General features: G+C 36.9%; 1 protein-coding gene across 9 annotated transcripts in view; it reads right to left on the bottom strand.

Moving 5' to 3' along the window:
* Positions 1–20557, bottom strand: part of UNC79 (unc-79 homolog, NALCN channel complex subunit) — a 249702-nt gene that overhangs the window by 171804 nt on the left and 57341 nt on the right. For all 9 annotated transcript variants that reach the window (XM_049706558.1, XM_049706562.1, XM_049706559.1 and 6 more), the window contains 2 exons: positions 14724–14779; positions 13921–14050 (listed from right to left, as the gene is read on the bottom strand). In XM_049706558.1, the coding sequence (XP_049562515.1) occupies positions 13921–14050; positions 14724–14779 (186 nt within the window). The remainder of the gene's footprint in view (positions 1–13920; positions 14051–14723; positions 14780–20557) is intronic.

The raw sequence follows: 20557 nt of genomic DNA, 5'->3' as shown, positions 1-20557 counted from the left end.
GCCGATGCAGGGGACACGGGTTCATGCCCCGGTCCGGGAAGATCCCACATGCCGCGGAGTGGCTAGGCCCGTGAGCCATGGCTGCTGAGCTTGCGCGTCCAGAGCCTGTGTTCCGCAACGGGAGAGGCCACAACAATGAGAGGCCCGTGTATCACAAAAATAAAATAAAATAAAATAAAATAAAGACAAGAGATAACAAATGCTGACATGGATATAATGAAAAGGGAACCCTCATGCACTATTGTAAATTAGTGCAGCCACTATGGAAAACAGTAAAAGGAACACTCAAAAAGTTAAAAATACAACTACCATTTCCACTTCTGGAAATATATCCAAAGGAGACAAAAATACTAACTTGAAAAGATATCTACACCCCCATGTTCACAGCAGCATTATTACAATAGCCACGACATGGAAGCAACCTAAGTGTCCATCAATGGATAAACAGATAAAGAAGTTGTGAGTACAAATTTCCAGTTATAAGATAAATAAGTACTAAGGGTGTAAGGTACAACATGATGATTATAGTTAACACTGCCGTATGATATATAATAAAGTTGTTAAGAGAGTAAATCCTGATTTCTCATCACAAGGAGAAAAAATTTTTTTCCTTTCTTTCTTTTCTTTGTGTTGATATACGCGATGATGGATGTTAGTTAAACTTACTGCAATAATAGTTTCACAATACATACAAATCAAACAATCATGCTGTACACCTTAAACTTATACAGTGACATGTTAATTATTTCCCAATAAAACTGGAAAAAAAGAAAATTTCAATCAAATAGAAAAAAAAAGAATAGTTTTCAAAAGAAAAAAAGAAGGCAGCTTAACCTTCAAAAGAGCAACAACTTGGCATGAAACTAGAAATCAACCACAGAAAAGGAAATGAGAAAAAATGATCACATGGAGACTAAACAACCTGCTACTAAAAAAACCAATGGGTCAACAATGGAATCAAAGAGAAAATTTTTAAAATACCTTGAGAAAAACAACAATGAAAACACAACCATACAAAATCTATGGGATGCAACAAAAGACAAATATATATATATATATATACATATATATATAACTGAATCATTTCACTGTACAGCAGAAATTAACACAACATTGTAAATCAACTATACGTCAATAAAATTTTTTAAATTAAAAAAAAAATCTATGGGATGCAGCAAAAGCAGTCCTAAGAAGGAAGTTTATAGCATTACAGGCCTTCCTCAAAAACAAGAAAAATCCCAAGTAAACAACCTAACCCACCACCTAAAAGAATTAGAAAAAGAAGAAAAAACAAAACCTAAAGTCAGCAAAAGGAAGGAAATAATAAAGATAAGAGAAGAAATAATAAAGATCAGAGAGGAAATAAATAAAATAGAGATTTTAAAAAAATAGAAAAATATCAATAAAACCAAGAGCTAGGTTTTTGAAAGTATAAATAAAATCAACAAACCTCTGGCCAGGCTTACCAAGAAGAAAAGAGAGAGGACCCAAATAAACAAAATAAGGAAAGAAAGAGGAGAAATAACAACCAATGCCACAGAAATCCAAAATCAGAAATCATAAGAAAATACTATGAACAGTTATATGCCAATAAAATAGAAAACCTAGAAGAAATGGACAAGTTTGTAGAAACATACAGCCTGCTAAAACTGAATCAAGAAGAAACAGGTAATTTGAATAGACCAATCATAAGAAGTAAAATAGAATCTGTGATTTTTAAAAAAATCCCGGCAAACAAAAGTCCAGGACCAGATGGCTTCATTTGGGGATTCTATCAAACATACAAAGAAGAACTTATACTTATCCTTCTCAAACTCTCCCAAAAGAATGAAAACGAGGGAAAACTCCCAAAGTCACTCTATGAATCCACCATCACTCTGATACCAAAACAAGACAAAGACACTACCCAAAAAAAAAATTACATGCCAATATCTTTGATGAATAAAGATACAAAAATCCCCAACAAAATATTTGCAAACTGAATCTGAGAACATATAAAAAGGATCATACAACATGATCAAGTTGGATTCATCCCAGGGTCTCAAGGATGATTCAATATATGCAAATCAATCAGTGTGATACACCACATCAACAAAAGACAAAAACCACATGACCATCTCAATAGATGCAGAAAATGCATTTGATAAAACTCAACTTCCATTCATGATAAAAACTCTCCCCAAAGTGAGTACAGAGGGAACATATCTCAACATAATAAAAGCCATTTATGACAAATCCACAGCCAACATAATACTCAGTGGTGAAAAGTTAAAAGACTTCTCACCAAATTCTGGAATGAGACAAGGACGCCCACTCTCACCACTCTATTCAACATAGTATTGGAAGTCCTAGCCATAGCAATCAGACAAGAAAAAGAAATAAAACGTATCCAAATCAGAAGGGAAGAGGTAAAATTGTCATTATATGCAGATGACATGATACTCTATATAGAAAACCCTAAAGATTCAACACAAAAACTATTAGAACTGATAAATGAATTCAGCAAGGTAGCAGGATACAAGATTAACATACAGAAATCTGTTGCATTTTTTTACATTAGCAATGAAATATCAGAAATTTTTTTAAAAACCCATTTAAATCTCATCCAAAAAATAAACCACCTAGGAATAAATCTAACCAAGCAGGTGTAAGACTTATACACTGCAAACTGTAAAACACTGATAAAGGAAATTGAAGATGATTCAAGGAAATGGAAAGATATCCCATGCTCCTGGATTGGAAGAATGAATATAGTTAAAATGGCCATACTACCCAAAGCAATTTACAGATTTAATGTGAACCCTATCAAATTACCCGTGACCTTTTTCACAGAACTAGAAGAAATAACCCTAAAATTTATATGGAACCACAAAAGATCCAGAATTGCCAAAGCAATCCTGAGGAAAAATAACAAAGCTGGAGGCATAACCCTTCCAGACTTCAGACAATACTACAAAGCTACAGTGATCAAAACAGTATTGTGTTGGCACAACTGCTGGCACAAAAACAGACATATAGGTCACTGGAACAGAATAGAGAGCCCAGAAATAAACCCAAACACGTATGGTCAATTAATCTTCCACAAAGGAGGCAATGGAGAAAAGACAGTCTCTTCAGCAAGTGGTGTTGGGAAAGCTGAACAGCCACATGTAAATCAGTGAAGTTAGAACACTCCCTCATACCGTACAAAAAAATAAACTCAAAATGGCTTAAAGACTTAAATATAAGACATGACACCATAAAACTCCTGGAAGGGAACATAGGCAAAACATTCTCTGACATAAATTGTAACAATATTTTCTTAAATCAATCCTCCAAGGCAAAAGAAAGAAAAGAAAACATAAACAAATGGGACCTAATCAAACTTATAAGCTTTTGCACAATGAAAGAAACCATAAATAAAATGAAAAGAGAATCTACAGAATGGGAGAAATTATTTGCAAATGTAACGACCGACAAGGGTTTAATTTCCAAAATACACAAAGAGCTCATACAGCTCAATAAATAAAAATAAAAATAAAAAAATGGGCAGAAGACCTAAATAGACATTTCTCCAAAGAAGACATATAGATGGCCAACAGGCACATGAAAAGGTGCTCAACATCGCTAAAATTAGAGAAATGCAAATCAAAACTACAATGAGGTATCACCTCACACCAGTCAGAATGGCCATCATCAAAAAGTCTACAGATAAAAAATGCTGGAGAGAGTGTGGCAAAAAGGGAACCCTCCTACACTGTTGGTGGGAATGTAAATTAGTACAGCCACTATGGAAAACAGTATGGAAGTTCCTTAAAAAACTAAAACTAGAGTTATCATATGATCCAGCAATCCTACTCCTGGGCATATATCCAGAAAAAACAAAAACCCTAATTTGGAAAGATACATGCACCCCAATGTTCATAGCAGCACTATTTGTAATAGCCAAGACATGGAAGCAATCTAAGTGTCCATCAACAGATGAATGGATAAAGATGTAGTATATATATACAATGGAATACTAGTCATAAGAAAGAATGAAATATTGTCATTTGAAGCAACATGGATGGACCTAGAGATTATCATACTAAGTCAGACAGAGAAAGACAAATATTATATGTTATCACTTATACATGGAATCTAAAAAACAGCATAAGCAAACATATTTACAAAACAGAAACAGACTCACAGACATAGAAAACAAACTTATGGTTACCAAAGGGGAAAGGTGGGAGAGGGATAAATTAGGAAGATGGGATGAACAGATACACATTACTATATACAAAATAGATAAACAACAACGATTTACTGTATAGCACAGGGGACTATATTCATTATCTTGTAATAACCTATAATGGAAAAGAATCTGAAAAATAATATATATATATACATGTATGCATATACATATATATATGTAACTGAATCATTTTGCTGTACACCTGAAACTAACACAGTATTGTAAATCAACTATACTTCAATTTAAAAAAGAGCAAAAACTGACAGTTCAACAGAAACGATGAAAACAAGAAGATCATTAAATACCTTCAAAGTACTGAAAGAAAATGCCAATCTAGAATTCTATACACTGAGAAAATATCTTTAAGAAATCAAGCCAAAACAAAGACATTTTCAGACGAACACTAACTGAGAACATGTATCCCCAATAGAAAGGCACTAAAGGAAATACAGAAGGATATTATTAAGGAAAAACATTAAATCCTAGATGGGAGCTTACAGATATAAAAAGGGAAAAGAGCAAGAAAAAATCTAATGAATACTGACTGCAAAGAACAATAATAATTATGTTTTCTGTAATTATTAAAAATAGAAAGAGCATAACAGCATAGCATGAAAGTCAGGAGTGTGTAAAAGAAGTTAAAATCTTCTGCCATTTTACAGAAAAAGGTAAAAGTACTATTTTATACTGGACACTGACAAGTCAAAATGCATGGTGGGGCTTCCCTGGTGGCGCAGTGGTGGAGAGTCCGCCTGCCGATGCAGGGGACACGGGTTCGTGCCCTGGTCCGGGAAGATCCCACATGCCGTGGAGCGGCTGGGCCCGTGAGCCATGGCTGCTGAGCCTTCGCATCCGGAGCCTGTGCTCCGCAGCGGGAGAGGCCACAACAGTGAGAGGCCCGCGTACCGCAAAAAAAAAAAAACAAAAAACAAAACATGGTGTATGGTAATCCACCCCCCCCTTATCTATGGGGGATACGTTCCAAGACCCCCAGCAGATGCCTGAAACCATGGATACTACTGAACCCTGAGTATAATATGATTTTCCTATACATATATATCTGTGATCAAGTTTAATTTATAAATTAGGCACAGGGCTTCCCTGGTAGCGCAGTGGTTGAGAATCCGCTTGCTGATTCAGGGGACACAGGTTCGATCCCTGGTCCAGGAAAATCCCACGTGCCACGGAGCAACTAAGCCCATGCACCACAACTAACTGAACCTGTACTCTAGAGCCCGCGAGCCACAACTACTGAGCCCGTGTGCTGCACACCTAGAGCCCGTGCACCACAAGAGAAACTACTGCAATGAGAAGCCTGCACAACGCAACGAAGAGTAGCCCCCACTCGCCGCAACTAGGAAAGCCCGCATGCAGCAACGAAGACCCAAAGCAGCCAAAAATAAATAAATAAAATAAATAAATTTGTTTAAAAAAATTAGGCACAATAAAAATTAACAATAATAACTAATAATGAAGTAGAACAATTATAACAATATACTGTAATAAAAGTTATGTGAATGTGGTCTCACCCTCTCAAAATATCTTATTGTACTGTACTCACCCTTCTTAAGATAATGTGAGATTAAAATGCCTGCATGATGAGATGAATTGAGATGAATGATGTAGGAATTGTGTTGTTGTGTTACACTACTATTGACCTTCTGACAATACATCAGAAGATGGATCTTCCGCTTGGGGTGATCCTGGATCATCAAGCCATGATGATGCTGATGATTGGATGTCAGGAGAATATGATGTCTATGGTTGGGAATCCCAGGTGGGACACTGCAGGAGGGTGTGAGATTTCATCATACCATTCAACACAGCACACAATTTTAAACTTATGAATTATTTCTGAAATTTTCCATTTAATATTTTCGGACTGCAGTTGACTGTGGGTAGCCAAAACCATGGAAAGCAAAACCATGGGTAAGGGGGGACTACTGTAATCTCTAGGGTAATGTTTAAAATTAATGTTTAAAATGAATAACTCACCAGGACAAAGATGAAATATTTAAATATACTCAATTAGTGCAAAATAGGCAAAAAGAGAGAAAAAAGAGAACACAAGAGGCAGGAGAAATAGAAAATGGTGGATTTAAAATCAAATATCCTAGTAATTACATTGCATATATATGGACTAAGTGTTTCAATTAGAAGACAAAGATCATGAAAACTGAGTTTAAAAAATAGAACTGTATGCTACTTACAAGACACACATGAAATAAATATACAAATCTTAAAAAGCTGAAAACAAAATGATCAGAAATTTTATACTACACACACACTCATGAAAGCTGGTGTAGCTATATTAGAATAAAACACAGTAGATTTTGATATTAAAAAAAGCATTACTAGAAATAAAGGCATGCATTTCATAATGGTAAAAGTTTCAATTCACCAGAAAGATAGTGTATTCTAAATTTGTCCACACCTAATAAAACAGCCTCCAAACTTATACAGCAAATACTGACAGAACTACAAGGAGAAATACACAAATCCACAATCATCAGTGGGAGAGTTTAACATTCTACTCTTGGTAACTGATGGAAGAAACATACAAAAATGCAATAAGGATATAGAATATTTGAACTACACAATTAAGAAATTTTATTTAATTGATATATTTATATAGAACACAGTATCAAACAACTGCCAAATATGAGCTCTTCTAAGTACACAGGAATGTTTACAAAAATGACCATAAGCTCAGCCCTAAAGAAAGTAGGGCTTAAAACTGTCAGAGGAATGAAATAATACAAAGTATGTTGTCTGACTATAGAGGAGTCAAGCTAAAAACCAGTATAAAACTTCACTACGAAAATCCCCATATGATTAGAAATTAATCATCATCCTTCTAAATGACCCATGGGTCAAAGGGGAAACCATGAAGGAACTTAGAACTCAGCATAGCATAGGAGGTTTTAGCCCATACAACAAGGCAAGAGACATAAAAGCCTTAAGGACTGAAAAGGAGACATTAAACTGTTATCATTCAACAATAATATAATTGCAAACATGAAAAATTTTTTAAAAACAAAACTACAGATTCATTATTAGAATTAAAAAGTGATTTATCAAGGTTGCTGGATATAAGATCAATATACTAGAATTAATTGCATGTCTATATACTAGCAAAAAGAGTTAGAAAATGTAATTTCTAAAAGATATATCATTGACAATAACATCAAAATAAATAAATAAATACCTAGCAACACACTACATGAGACATAGGCAAGACATCTACACAGAAAACTACAAAACAGCATTGAGGGAAACTAAAGAAAGCCTAAATAAATGAAGGGAGATACTATGCACATGGACTAGAAGATTCAATATTACACAGATGTCAGTTCCCCAAATTGATCTATAGATTCAAGGCAATTATCAATCAAATCCTAGTTGTTTAGGTATATGTTTGTGTGTGTTTAACTTGACAAACTCTTCAACTTAGCAAATAGCTAGGAATAACCTTGAAGGAGGAAGAGAAGAAGAAAGAACAGGAAGAAGAGAAAGCAGGGGAGACAAGCAAGAGATCAACAATTACAACAAGGTAGAAAGACTTACACTGAAGGATATAAAATTTTATTATTAATGTACATTAATTCAGACAGTGTAGTATTGTGAAAAGGAAAAATACACAAATAGAACTAAATAAAGAATCCACAGACAGAGCCATCCTCAAATAGACACTTGATTTATGACAAAAATGGTGCTACAGAGCAGTAATAAAAGGACGATATTGGGCTTCCCTGGTGGCGCAGTGGTTGAGAGTCCGCCTGCCGATGCAGGGGACGCAGGTTCGTGCCCCGGTCCGGGAGGATCCCACATGCCGTGGAGCGGCTGGGCCCGTGAGCCATGGCCACTGAGCCTGCACGTCCGGAGCCTGTGCTCCACAACGGGAGAGGCCACAACAGTGCAAGGCCCACGTACCGCAAAAATAAATAAATAAATAAAAGGACGATATTTTCAGTAAATGATGTTGAGTCGACTATCCATAAGAGGAAAAAAAAATTGTGCCTTACCTCACACCATACAGGAAAATTAGTCCCAGCTACATCTACATGTAAAATGTAAAAAACAAATATTCTATAAGATAATGAATAATATTGTCATAATTTTGGAGTAGGGAAAGATTTTCCTAGGATATAAAAAGCACTGTATATAATGAAAAAGATTGCTAATTTGATTACATTAAAAATAAGGAGCTCAGTTAATCAAAAGTCATCATTAAAAGAGAGAAAAAATTAGAAAAGATATTTGTAACATATGTAACTGACAAAGATTATATAAAGAGGATATCTAAATGGCCAATAAATATATGAAAGTGTTCAACCTCATTAGTAATCAGGGAAACACAAACTATAAGCACAATAAGGTACTTCTACAAATCTTCGAATATGACTACAATTTTGAAAACAAATAAAATTAAGTATTGCTCAAAATGTGAAATATAGACAAAAAGAACTCTCATACACTACTAACAGTAGTACAAACTAGTACAACCGTTAACTAGTTTTGGAAAACTCTTTGCCATTATCCATTAAAACTGGATAGATTCATACCCTCTGATCCAATAATTCTACCCTAGGCATATATCTAGCAGACATGTGTTCATGTGTGTACCAAAAGATATGGGGAAGGATGTTCATGGCAGCATTATTTGTAAGAGCCAAAAAGTGTGAACAGCCCAAATATCCATTAATAGTAAAATGGATACATAAACTGTGGTACATACATTTGGTAAAATATTGAGAGAGATATATATATATATAGTAATAAAAATGAACAAAGTGCATTTATGCTCAACCCACGGATAAATCACACACACACAGACACACTGGCACACACACACAAATAATGTGTGATTCCATTTATATAAAATTAAAAACTAGGCAAGAATGATCTCTGATGTTAGAAGTCAGGCTATCAAAGAAATGGGAACAAACCGATCCTGGAACTGAAGATTAACTGTACTTAAGACAATCAAGATGATACTGGTCAGACCACCAATAACCAATTTCAAGATGACTGTCAGAGCTGACTGTTCTGTTTCTGCATATAGCCCCCTCCCTCCATCTATAAAAGCTCTTGCCCACTGACTGTTGGCAGGGCGGGGTAGAGGGGGTGTGGGAGGCAGGGAGTCGGCCTTTGGACAGGAGTCCCCCCACCAACCCCCTTGTGTGCCGGCATCCAAAATAAAGCAAACTTTCCTTTCCAAAAAATAAAAAGAAGGCAGGCTAGTGGTTACCTGTGGGACAGAAGGAGAAGGTAATCATGGTAGTAAACATGGTGGGAGGTGTTCCACATATACTTAAAATTTGTATTTTTTTACATGTCTATAATGCACCAATAAAATGGTTTAAAACATTTTAAATTATGTGGACATAAAATCAATATAATAAAAAGATAAATAAGTCAATGAGGAGGAAGTTAGGACATAAAAGGACTGGTAGGCCTTCTTGTATTTTTAACTTGTATACAACTCAAGAATCCAACTCTACTAATGTAGGGTTAGATATGTGGTAGAATAGACCAAAGTTTAACCTTGTAGTGCTATCTTAAGTCATTCTCGATCTACTTCTGCCACAATCTCGGTCTTGGAAAATTATATATTGTGCCACATTTTTGTCCTCTAATTCAGATGGAAACTACACAATAACTTGTGTTCATCTTTGTTAACAAAGGCTAAATTATGTACTATTGGCACACTGTAGCAAGAAAATTGCTAAGTAATTTCTTTCTCCCCCACAGCAGCACTTTATAGAACAATATAATGGCTATTTCATTCCCAAGAAACTTGTAATTTTTGCATCTTTAAGATTTGTATTTAATGACCAAAATAATTGGGGTAGTTTTTGTTGTTGATAAATACTAATAAACTCAAAAGAAGCAAACATTGTAGATTACCAAATCCTCACTATTGGATCATCATCTTCATATGAGCTGTAAATATTCCCATGTTATTACGTTTTAAAAGCAATAAATAAATTAAATACATATATGTATTGTTAAAATTATGGTGAATTACTAACAATTATTAAATCTAGGTGGCTATATATGTGTTCATAGTGTTACTCTTTAAACTTTTCTGTATTTGAAAAATGTCATAGTAAGGAGGGGGGGTAACTTTGTACAATTATATACAATATGACCTCTATTGTATTTTAAAATGCTCATCAAAAAAACTGGAGGGAGGGGCTTCCCTGGTGGCGCAGTGGTTGAGAATCTGCCTGCCAATGCAGGGGAAACGGGTTCGAGCCCTGGTCTGGGAGGATCCCACATGCCGTGGAGCAACTAGGCCTGTGAGCCACAACTGCTGAGCCTGCGCGTCTGGAGCCTGCGCTCTGCAACAAGAGAGGCTGCAATAGTGAGAGGCCTGCACACCGCGATGAAGAGTGGCCCCCACTTGCCACAACTAGAGAAAGCCCTCGCACAGAAACGAAGACCCAACACAGCAAAAATAAATTAATTAATTAATAAACTCCTACCCCCAAAATCTAAAAAAAAAAAAACTGGAGGGAAATATACCAAAATGTTAATAATGGTCATTTCTAGTTAGTATTTTTTCCTTCTTTCATATTTCTATGATTTTTCTAGAAGCAAATTTTCCTTTTATAAAACATAAAATTTACTTTTTAAAAAGGAAATAAATCACTGGGAAGACATACAGTGTTGCTGGTCCCTAAGAAGGCATTTCATCTTTGAGCTTCCAAGTCCATAAAATTCTATCTCCACATAATTTTTTTATTGAGAATATTTAGGGTTTCAATGCCACCTAAATACCGAAGATACCCTTTAGTGCATATTTCATTGTCGAAAGCATTGCAGAAAATTTTCTAGTGCTCCAGCTAAAGTTTAATTACAGAACTGAATTGAACAGAACAATGTGGATTTTCAGTTAAGATGATCTAGGATCAAATTCAAGCTGTGCTCCTTTATTATCTGTGTGAACTTAGTGCTGTTACTTAAACTCTCTGTCCTACGCTTCATCTGTAACATTGCAATAAGAAAACTACCTCTCAAGGTTTTTGTGAGAATTAACTGAGAAAAATGTCTATAAAACCCAATATGGCGCTTGGTCCATAAATTTTGTTCAACTAGGAGAAGGCTAACATATTAAATGAGATAATAAGCAGCTAGAATGACGTCAGACAGAGAGCCAGTGCTGGATAAATAGTAATACATAGATCAGAATGATTAATGTTTTTCCATGATCCCTTGTTTCCTGCACAAAACACGATGGTCAACTAGCATGGTAGTTCCAAGAGAGCTGTTTCCCAAGGCCTTGGACAGAGGCTGGCAGGTAGAAGACAAATAATGACACACTGAAAGGATGGAAGTGTGTGGAGGGATGAGTACAAGAATGGACTGGAGAATGAATGAATGCCTTTAGACAGAGACATCTTGTTCAGATAAGCCAAGAGAAGATGAGAGCGTCTCTTCTGATCTCGGTAAGCATAGGCTGAGCTATTCTGAGGAGACAGGTTTGGCTGGCTCTTCCAAGAGGGTATGGTCATGGGGGTAAATGGAAGTGGCTGTCAGTTTGCCAGGCTTCTCATATGCTCTGAACAGGCAAATCTCATCATGTGGTTTCTCCATTTAAAACCTGTGCATGGGGCTTCCCTGGTGGCGCAGTGGTTGAGAGTCCACCTGCCGATGCAGGGGACACGGGTTCGTGCCCCGGTCTGGGAAGATCCCACATGCCGCGGAGCGGCTGGGCCCATGAGCCATGGCCGCTGAGCCTGCGCGTCCGGAGCCTGTGCTCCGTAACGGAAGAGGCCACAACAGTGAGAGGCCCGCGTACCGCAAAACAAAAAAAAAACAAAAAAAACAAAAAACAAAACCTGTGCATGGTTTCACTTTGCTGCTAGGATAAAATCCACACTCTTTCACGGGCCCTGTCAGACTTTCTGCTTCTCTCTGGCTTTTCTCCTCCTGTCCCTCCACTATCTGGCTGCATATGACTTTTTCCAGTTCCTAAATACGATCATGCTATCTTCGGCCTCCAAGTCTGAACCCATGCAGTTCCTTCTGCCTCAAACTCACATTTTAGCGGTTCATGATTCACTCCCCTTATGACTCTATCTATCGTGCGTATATCTTTCAGGCATCAGCTTTCATGTCACACACTTGAGGACTTTCCTTGACAACTTAACCCTCCCCAAATTTGCCCACCATCAGGGTGAGTTCAAAGGCTCTTCCTGTGTGTTCCCACAGCTCTCTGTATTTTGCTCTACCTTAGTGCTTATTACACTGTCAGGTAGTTTCCTGGTCTTTCCCCCAGCTGGAATGTTCGCACCAATGTCTTAGCCTGTTTTTTTTACCACTGTATCGCCAGTGCTTAGGATAATGTCTGGCTAATAGTAGATGCCCCATAAATATTTGTTGAGGAAATGAATGAATTTCCATATCTAGACTGCATTAAGCTCCATGGGGTCTGGTTTTGTGTCAGTTCTTCTAACATCAACACAAAGTATAGTGCCTGGCATTATACTTTCTCTTTCCTATAGTACTCTTCAAATATGTATCAAATGAATAAATTTCATTTGATACTAGTTACCCATTCATACATCACATAAACGCTTATTTCAGGGATCTATTGAGAAGGGATTGGTGTCAAATATTTCTGTCATTTCACCTTTTATTTTATTAGTGCTTCCAACTTCTTGCTTTTACACTCAAATTATCCACTCAGCAACGCTTAAACATTCTCCACTAGCAATGATATAAAACATCAATGATACCAATTTCCATTTTTTTAAATTTACCTACTATCTACCTTCATCATTTCAATTAATACTATTGTTACCACTAAGGCCAATATTATTTGTTCTGAGTTTAGAATAAGCCCACCAAGCACCATCAATACCTCTAACACTTGGCTTTAATCAGGAGCATAAAACAGACACTTGAATTATGTTAAATCCCCTCTGAACCACCTCAAATCACCTTTGGAAAGATGATGCCAAGAAAAAAGTATTTTCTCAGAATATCAGTATACAGCTCCACAGTAACTTGAATAAAAGCTATGCCAAAATATCCATCTCTTCCATTTTCAGAAAAATATTATACAGTTAAGTGGGGGGAGAGGGTAGTCAGGGGCATCAGAAACTCCATTAGCCATAGATTGCTTCTTTGATTTTATAACATATAAACATAAACTACATAAGGGTTAGTTAGTTTGGTTTTTGGTAAATATATGTCTTTACAATAAACTCGGTGTTTACTTGTTGGTGATTAATTATACCAGTATTCACCAAGGGTTGAGTCTTCATGTCTACCTAGGCTTTCAGGGTCATTTAATTTTTATTTAGTGCCTGAACTGGTAATGTTGAAAGCACTCCAAGCCTTCTCAACAGAGCAGAATTAGCCACTTGGGATTTTGCTGAATCTGAGCCAATCTGCAGCATCACTGACTGCGCACACCTTTGCAGCGATCAGCGTTAGCAGTGTTAAGACCAGAGGCCAGGTGTACAGCAAATGGGACTGGAACTTAACATGGTTTGCTATGATGTCATAAAAGCTTTTGAAATTAATTTTAATTAATTTATTTTTATACCACCTAGTTTCAAAAAGGATTTATGACAATGTCTAAAGGCACAGTAAATTTAATCTAGCAAGATTAAAAAATACAAGTAAGTGAGGCAAATGTGGCACAGAAGAAATAAAGGTGGGGCATCACAGAGCTAGCCTAATCTTACCTGTGTACTGTAAGCCCCTGTACTCGCTTATTGCCCCAGGAGGTTTTAAATTGGGCCAGTAATGAAACAGCATTTGCACAGCTGGAGGTTTCACCTGTGAAGGCCCATAGGCTATCACATACAAAAGATCCTAAAGGAGACAAGAAGCATATTTTCACTAGCATCATCAAATAAAAATAAAGGTAGCTCATTCAACATTACCAAAGCAGTGAAAATTCTAATGGAGAGATTGAGCTGGTTAATTTCCCTGGAATCTCATCATCCAGATGGGCTTTGCAGATTAAATCATAATATATTTTTTATTATTTTTATGGGTCCTGTAAATAAGCCCCCCAGTAGTGTTCAGATGTACACTATCTTTTAACGAATTCTTCTCTCCTCAGAATAACGTGAAAGAAAGATTTTAGAATAGCATAAAGCCAGTTTGCCAAATACTGCATTTTTAAAAACATTTCCCTAAAACATGTTTCTTAATAATTCACATCTCCTATTTGAAAGAAGAAAGTTTCCCAAGCAACATTTCAAATCAAGTAAAACTGTCACATAATATAGTATCTGCTAAATTTCAAGAATAAGATATATCCAATTACATTTTCTGTCAAGCCACTGTGTTCTTCAAGTATCATTTCTGCTCTAAATGGTAAATAATTAACCAGTAAGGAAAGGATTATAAGTTCTACCATAACAAAATAATAAGACATCAATAAATTTGATCTAAACAATAGTTTTAATATGCAAACAATTTTTACTATATTATACAAATTGAACTTGTGACTATGAGTTTAATGTGGCCCCAAACTTACTTTCCAGACTTCTTGTTTATATTTCATGAGGCATTCCAATAATTGACAATGATATACTGTAAGGAAGAAAATATAATTTGAACGTGAAATGTAAATACCAGACAAAAGGTCCTTTAAAATCAACTATATTAGTCTAAATTATATTAGACTTTCCACTCTAGTCATTAAATTAGAAATTACTTATTTTCATATATTCATGCCTTTCAAAAATCATATAAGCCCTTGACTTTATCAAGCTTTATTCCAAGATCCTTGAGAAGTATTTTATTCATCTTAACAAAGGAAATATTTAGAAAACTCCCTAGTAATCATACTTTTATAACATAAACTTATATCAATGTAATCAAGAACTGCACGGGGAAAAAAATAGCCTAATAGGATCATAATAACAGCTTACATTTATTGAGCGTTCATTATGTGCCAGGTACTGAGCTAAGAGCTTTATGTATTATGTATCTCATAACCACCATGTTGCAGTTAAAAAAGTGAGGTTTAGTTTCCTACCTTGCCCAAGGTTGGACAGATAGCAAGTGACAGACTGATGGATTAGAATGGCAGTCTTTTATCACCAACTCCATCTTGTTGAGGAGTCCTTAAAAGCTATACAACAGCAATCTTCTTTGATTTATTTGCCTATGTTTACTTGAGGAATAAAGACACTTTCACCTTAGTTAGATACCCGTTTTGTACCTTCCCTAATCTATCTGCCAACCCTATCATGGCACTGAAGCAGGTCTCCCTTTAGTCACCGATGACCTCCATGTCGTTCGATTCTATGAACATTTATCAGTCTGCCTCCCACTTGACTTTCAGCAACATTTAGTACTGCTGACCACCCTCTTTCCTTGACTTCATGACTGACCCTCTCCTACTACCTGTGGCAGACACTGTTGTTGCTACTCAACTGCTAACAACAACCCTTTCTTCCTTGTTCAGCTCCCAGTACGCAGACTGCCAAGCAAGACAATTTCCCAGATTCTGTTGCAGCTAGGGATGGCCATGTGACTCAGTGCTGGCCAGCAAGACCTAAGAAAGAATCTGCTGAGGAGTTTCTGAGACTCATTTTTCCTCTTTGACAGAAGGAAAGAGGCACACCAGGAGACCTTTCTCTGATTACCCTGACTGATCCTATTTTTGATAGGATTTGATAGGATATATTTTTGAAACCTGTTTTTAGATGTAGTTGTGTAAGAATATAATAACCTCCACTGTGGCATATCTTGCAAACATGAGGAGAAGTTCAAGAGAAACACAAAGATGGTCTCTCAGGCCCCTGATACTGCAGAGCTGTCTCCAAGACTTCTTCTTCCACTGGGCCAGTATCTGTTGGAGTTCCTGAAGGCCTGGTCATAAGTCAAATCCACTTTTCATTCTGTGCTCTCTTGTAAGCAATGTCACACTCATATACAGCAATATATCAGAGATACTGCAGGTTCCATTCCAGATCATAGCAAGAAAGCAAATACTGCAATAACGCGAATCATACAAATTTTTTGGCTTCTCCATGCATATAACAGTTATGTTTGCACTATACAAACATTAAGTATATTAATGTATACTTTATATAAACATAAAGTATATATTAAGTAGTCTATTAAGTGTGCAATAGCAATATATCTTAAAAACCAGTGTACACACCTCAGTTTTAAAATATTTCATTGCTAAAAAATGCTAACCATTGTCTGACAATGCAGGGTTGCCACAAAACTTCAATTTGTAAAAAACACAGTATCTGTGAAGCACAGTAGAGCAAAGTGCACTAAAAGGAGGTATGCCTGTACAACTTCAGGTACCCTCTATATGCAGTTCAGTGAATAGCACTGGACACTTACATGAGGGCTCAAAGTTCATTACTTCTAGCCCAGAACTCAGTTCTGGGTTCATAATACAACTTCCTAATTACTATTACCTCTTTTTTCTGAAGAAACCTGATTTTTTTGCATTTTTGTGTTTTGGATATGTATAACTATTACTGAGGTTATGTGTGATTTTTTTCCACAGTTTTATTAAGATATAATTGACATATGACATTGTATTAGTCTAAAGTATATTATTTTCTCTCAAATGTCTCAAAGACACTTCTAACATAACATGTCCAAAGTAGACCTCATGATCTTCCCTTAGAAACCTGGTCTTTCTCTTCCAGTGTCTCTTTTTGCAGTGAATGGAACCACCATGCACCCAGTTCAGAAGCCAGAATGCAACCGTATCCAATACCTCACCACACCCTATCAGTTTTACTTCCTAAATAGCTCTCAGGATGTATCCACTTTTCTCGGCCTCAATCAACCCTGACTTTTACATGCCTACACAAATGCAATGGCCTCCTCATGGGTCAATCTGTATCCATTCCAGCTCCTTCTTAATCCATTCTCAACTGCAGCTCGGGTGACACACACACCACCACTCAAAGTCCTTCAGCACTTTTCCATTAGACTTGGGATAAACGCAGGACTCCCAGAGCCCACGACATCCTGCATGTTCTGGCCTGCAGAAGTCTACAGTCTCATCTCACACCAGGCAGCCCTCACTCTGAGCTCCAGCTACAATGACTTTTCAGTCCCACCTGCTTGCCAGGCTCCCTTCTGACATATGAGATTCCTCTGCCTGGAAACCTCCACTCCCTGATAGGCCTTGTTAATGCTACTCATCCATCAGTCCTCAGACCAAACGTTATATTCCCAGAAAAGCCCTCTCTGACCTCTTCAATAAAAGAAAAATCCCCTTTTATAGGGTCTCATCATAGCACAATGTACATCTTTCGAAGAACCTGTCACAATTGAAACTGGGCATTGGCTGTTACAATTATTTGATTACTGTCTTCTCCTTCCACCACACAATAAGCTTTATGAAGAGAGGAAAGGGGTCGGTTCTGTTTTACTAATTATGGTGTTCCCAGTGCCTGGCACATAGCAGATACTCAGTAACTGTTTGTGGAGTATATAAATGGTCCTCTAGACTTGGAATTTTCTGAAGCCATGACTGAGTTCTCAAGCACAGATGCTCCGAGGTACTTTCTCTTACACGGTGTCTGCTATTCTCCATATGTTTGCTACACGAACCTTGCTCAGAGGAATACACTGACTGCCCATGAACAGACCTAGAGAGCCCCTTTATTTAAACTGCTTCCCCTCCTCAAAAATATACAATGGAGAAAAGACAGTCTCTTCAATAAGTGGTGCTGGGAAAACTGGACAGCTACATGTAGAAGAATGAAATTAGAACACTCCCTAACACCATACACAAAAATAAACTCCAAATGGGTTAAAGACCTAAATGTAAGGCCAGACACTATAAAACTCATAGAGGAAAACATAGGCAGAACACTCTTTGACATAAATTGCAGCAAGATCTTTTTTGACCCACCTCCTAGAGTAATGAAAATAAAAACAAAAATAAACTAATGGGACCTAATGAAACTTAAAAGCTTTTGCACAGCAAAGGAAACCACAAACAAGACGAAGAGACAACCATCAGAATGCGAGAAAATATTTGCAAACAAAGCAACTGACAAAGGATTAATCTCCAAAATATACAAGCAGCTCATGCAGCTCAACATCAAAAAAACAAACAACCCAATCAAAAAATGGGCAGACGACCTAAATAGACATTTCTCCAAAGAAGACATACAGATGGCCAACAAACACATGAAAAGATGCTCAACATCACTAATTATTAGAGAGTGCAAATCAAAACTACAATGAGGTATCACCTCACACCGGTCAGAATGGCCATCATCAAAAAATCTACAAACAATAAATGCTGGAGAGGGTGTGGAGAAAAGAGAACCCTCTTACACTGTTGGTGGGAATGTAAATTGGTACAGACACTATGGAGAAGAGTATGGAGGTTCCTTAAAAAACTAAAAATAGAACTACCATATGACCCAGCAATCCCACTACTGGGCATATACCCAGAGAAAACCATAATTCAAAAAGACACATGCACCCCAACGTTCATAGCAGCACTATTTACAATAGCCAGGTCACGGAAGCAATCTAAATGTCCATCAACAGAGGAACGTATAAAGAAGATGTGGAACATATATACAATGGAATATCACTCAGTCGTAAAAAGGAACAAAACTGGGTGACTTACAGAGACGTGGATGGACCAAGAGAGTGTCACACAGAGTGAAGTAAGTCAGAAAGAGAAAAACAAATACTGTATATTAATACATATATTGTATATTAATACAAATATTGTACATATATGTGGAATCTAGAAAAATGGTATAGATGATCTTAATTACCAAACAGAAATAGAGACACAGACATAGAGAACAAATGGATACCAAGGGGGAAAGGGGTGGGGGTGGGAAGAATTGGGAGATTGGGATTGACTCATATACACTATTGATACTATGTATAAAATAGACAACTGATGGGAACATACTGTATAGAACAGGGTACTTTACTTAATGCACTGTAGTGTTCTAAATGGAGGGGACACATGTATAAGTATGGCTGACTCATTTTGTTGTGCAGTAGTAGAAACTAACACAACACTGCAAAGCAACTATACTCCAACGAAAATTTAAAAATAAATTGCTTCCCCTCCCAGAACGCCCCATTTACCTTATCAATCAAAATTCTATCCGTATTTTAAGACCCATTCTTTGCTCAAGTGGCACAAAGCCTTTCCTGATCATTTCAACCCACAGAGTTCTCTTCTCTGATGAATTAATACAGCCTACAGTATTTATTTGGTACTTTTTACATACTACTTTGCATTGTAAATTAATGACTTATGTAAACATGCCTAATCTTCCCAATGAGACATGAGCTCCATAGCAAGCATCATATCTTACATTTCAGGGTGGTTTTCACAATGCCTAGCACGGAGCCATGGACACAGGTGTTTTGCAATGAATTCCTGGTGCCTGAGCAAGAACCCTGCTCCATCCTTGATACACAATCAGCTACAAGGACCAGGCTGCCACTTGCTGTCTCCCCTAAAAGTTCAAAGGATAATGATGCCCTACCCGCTTGATCTCAGAGAGTCCCCTGGTGGGTAGCACCTCACTTCTTATGTTTCCCCCATCATAAGATTAATTTGGGGTCCCAAATGTCATTCTTAGTATAGAATAGCTAGCTATACACGTTCCCCCATGCACAGATGAAGATACAGATTAAGAAATAACAGAAGTATTTGATCACAGTGGTTTCCCAATGAAACGTTCAACTCCAAGAAGACAATGGCAGATTGCAGAGATCTGTGTTGCTGTTTACTGAGCAGTGCTTATGATGTGTCAAATCACTATGCTGAAGAAGCACTTCACACACACTTAAGTCATTAAATCCTCACAACAACATTTTAAGGTACTACAGGAAGAATTCCCATTTTATAGATGAGGGAACTTGGTCTTAGGGGAGTTAAAGAACTTGCTCAAGGTTAAGCTACCTGGCAATCTGCGCTGAGCTCAGATATGAACCCACATACCCTTAACCTCACGATTCTACCCAACCCGCTCTACTGCCTCCCAACTTCAAAATTAGGACCAAACCCTGATGATGAGACTTTAGTTAACTAACTAGATTCTATGTGAAGGAGTTTTTTTCAGGACATAAAATCTAATAAATATAAATGACATTATGAGGATCCTTTAAGCCAGAGTGAGACACGAGGTATAACTTCCCCCCAAATTTACATTTTAATTAAATGCACATAATAATCATAAGGAATTTCATATTTAAAGGATGACACTCCAGGCTAAGAAGCATTAAGATTTTAAATGAAAAAAATTGTTTTCCTTATGCTGAGTCAAAAACTCAATTATTATTCATTATGTAATTAAGCAGAAGGCTGAAAACAGGGCCACCAAATTTGTTTAC

Source organism: Orcinus orca, chromosome 2 (assembly GCF_937001465.1).
Source record: "Orcinus orca chromosome 2, mOrcOrc1.1, whole genome shotgun sequence".
NCBI lineage: Eukaryota > Metazoa > Chordata > Mammalia > Artiodactyla > Delphinidae > Orcinus > Orcinus orca.
Note: the sequence above shows the minus strand (reverse complement) of the source record. Positions and strands in the feature narration are given on the sequence as shown.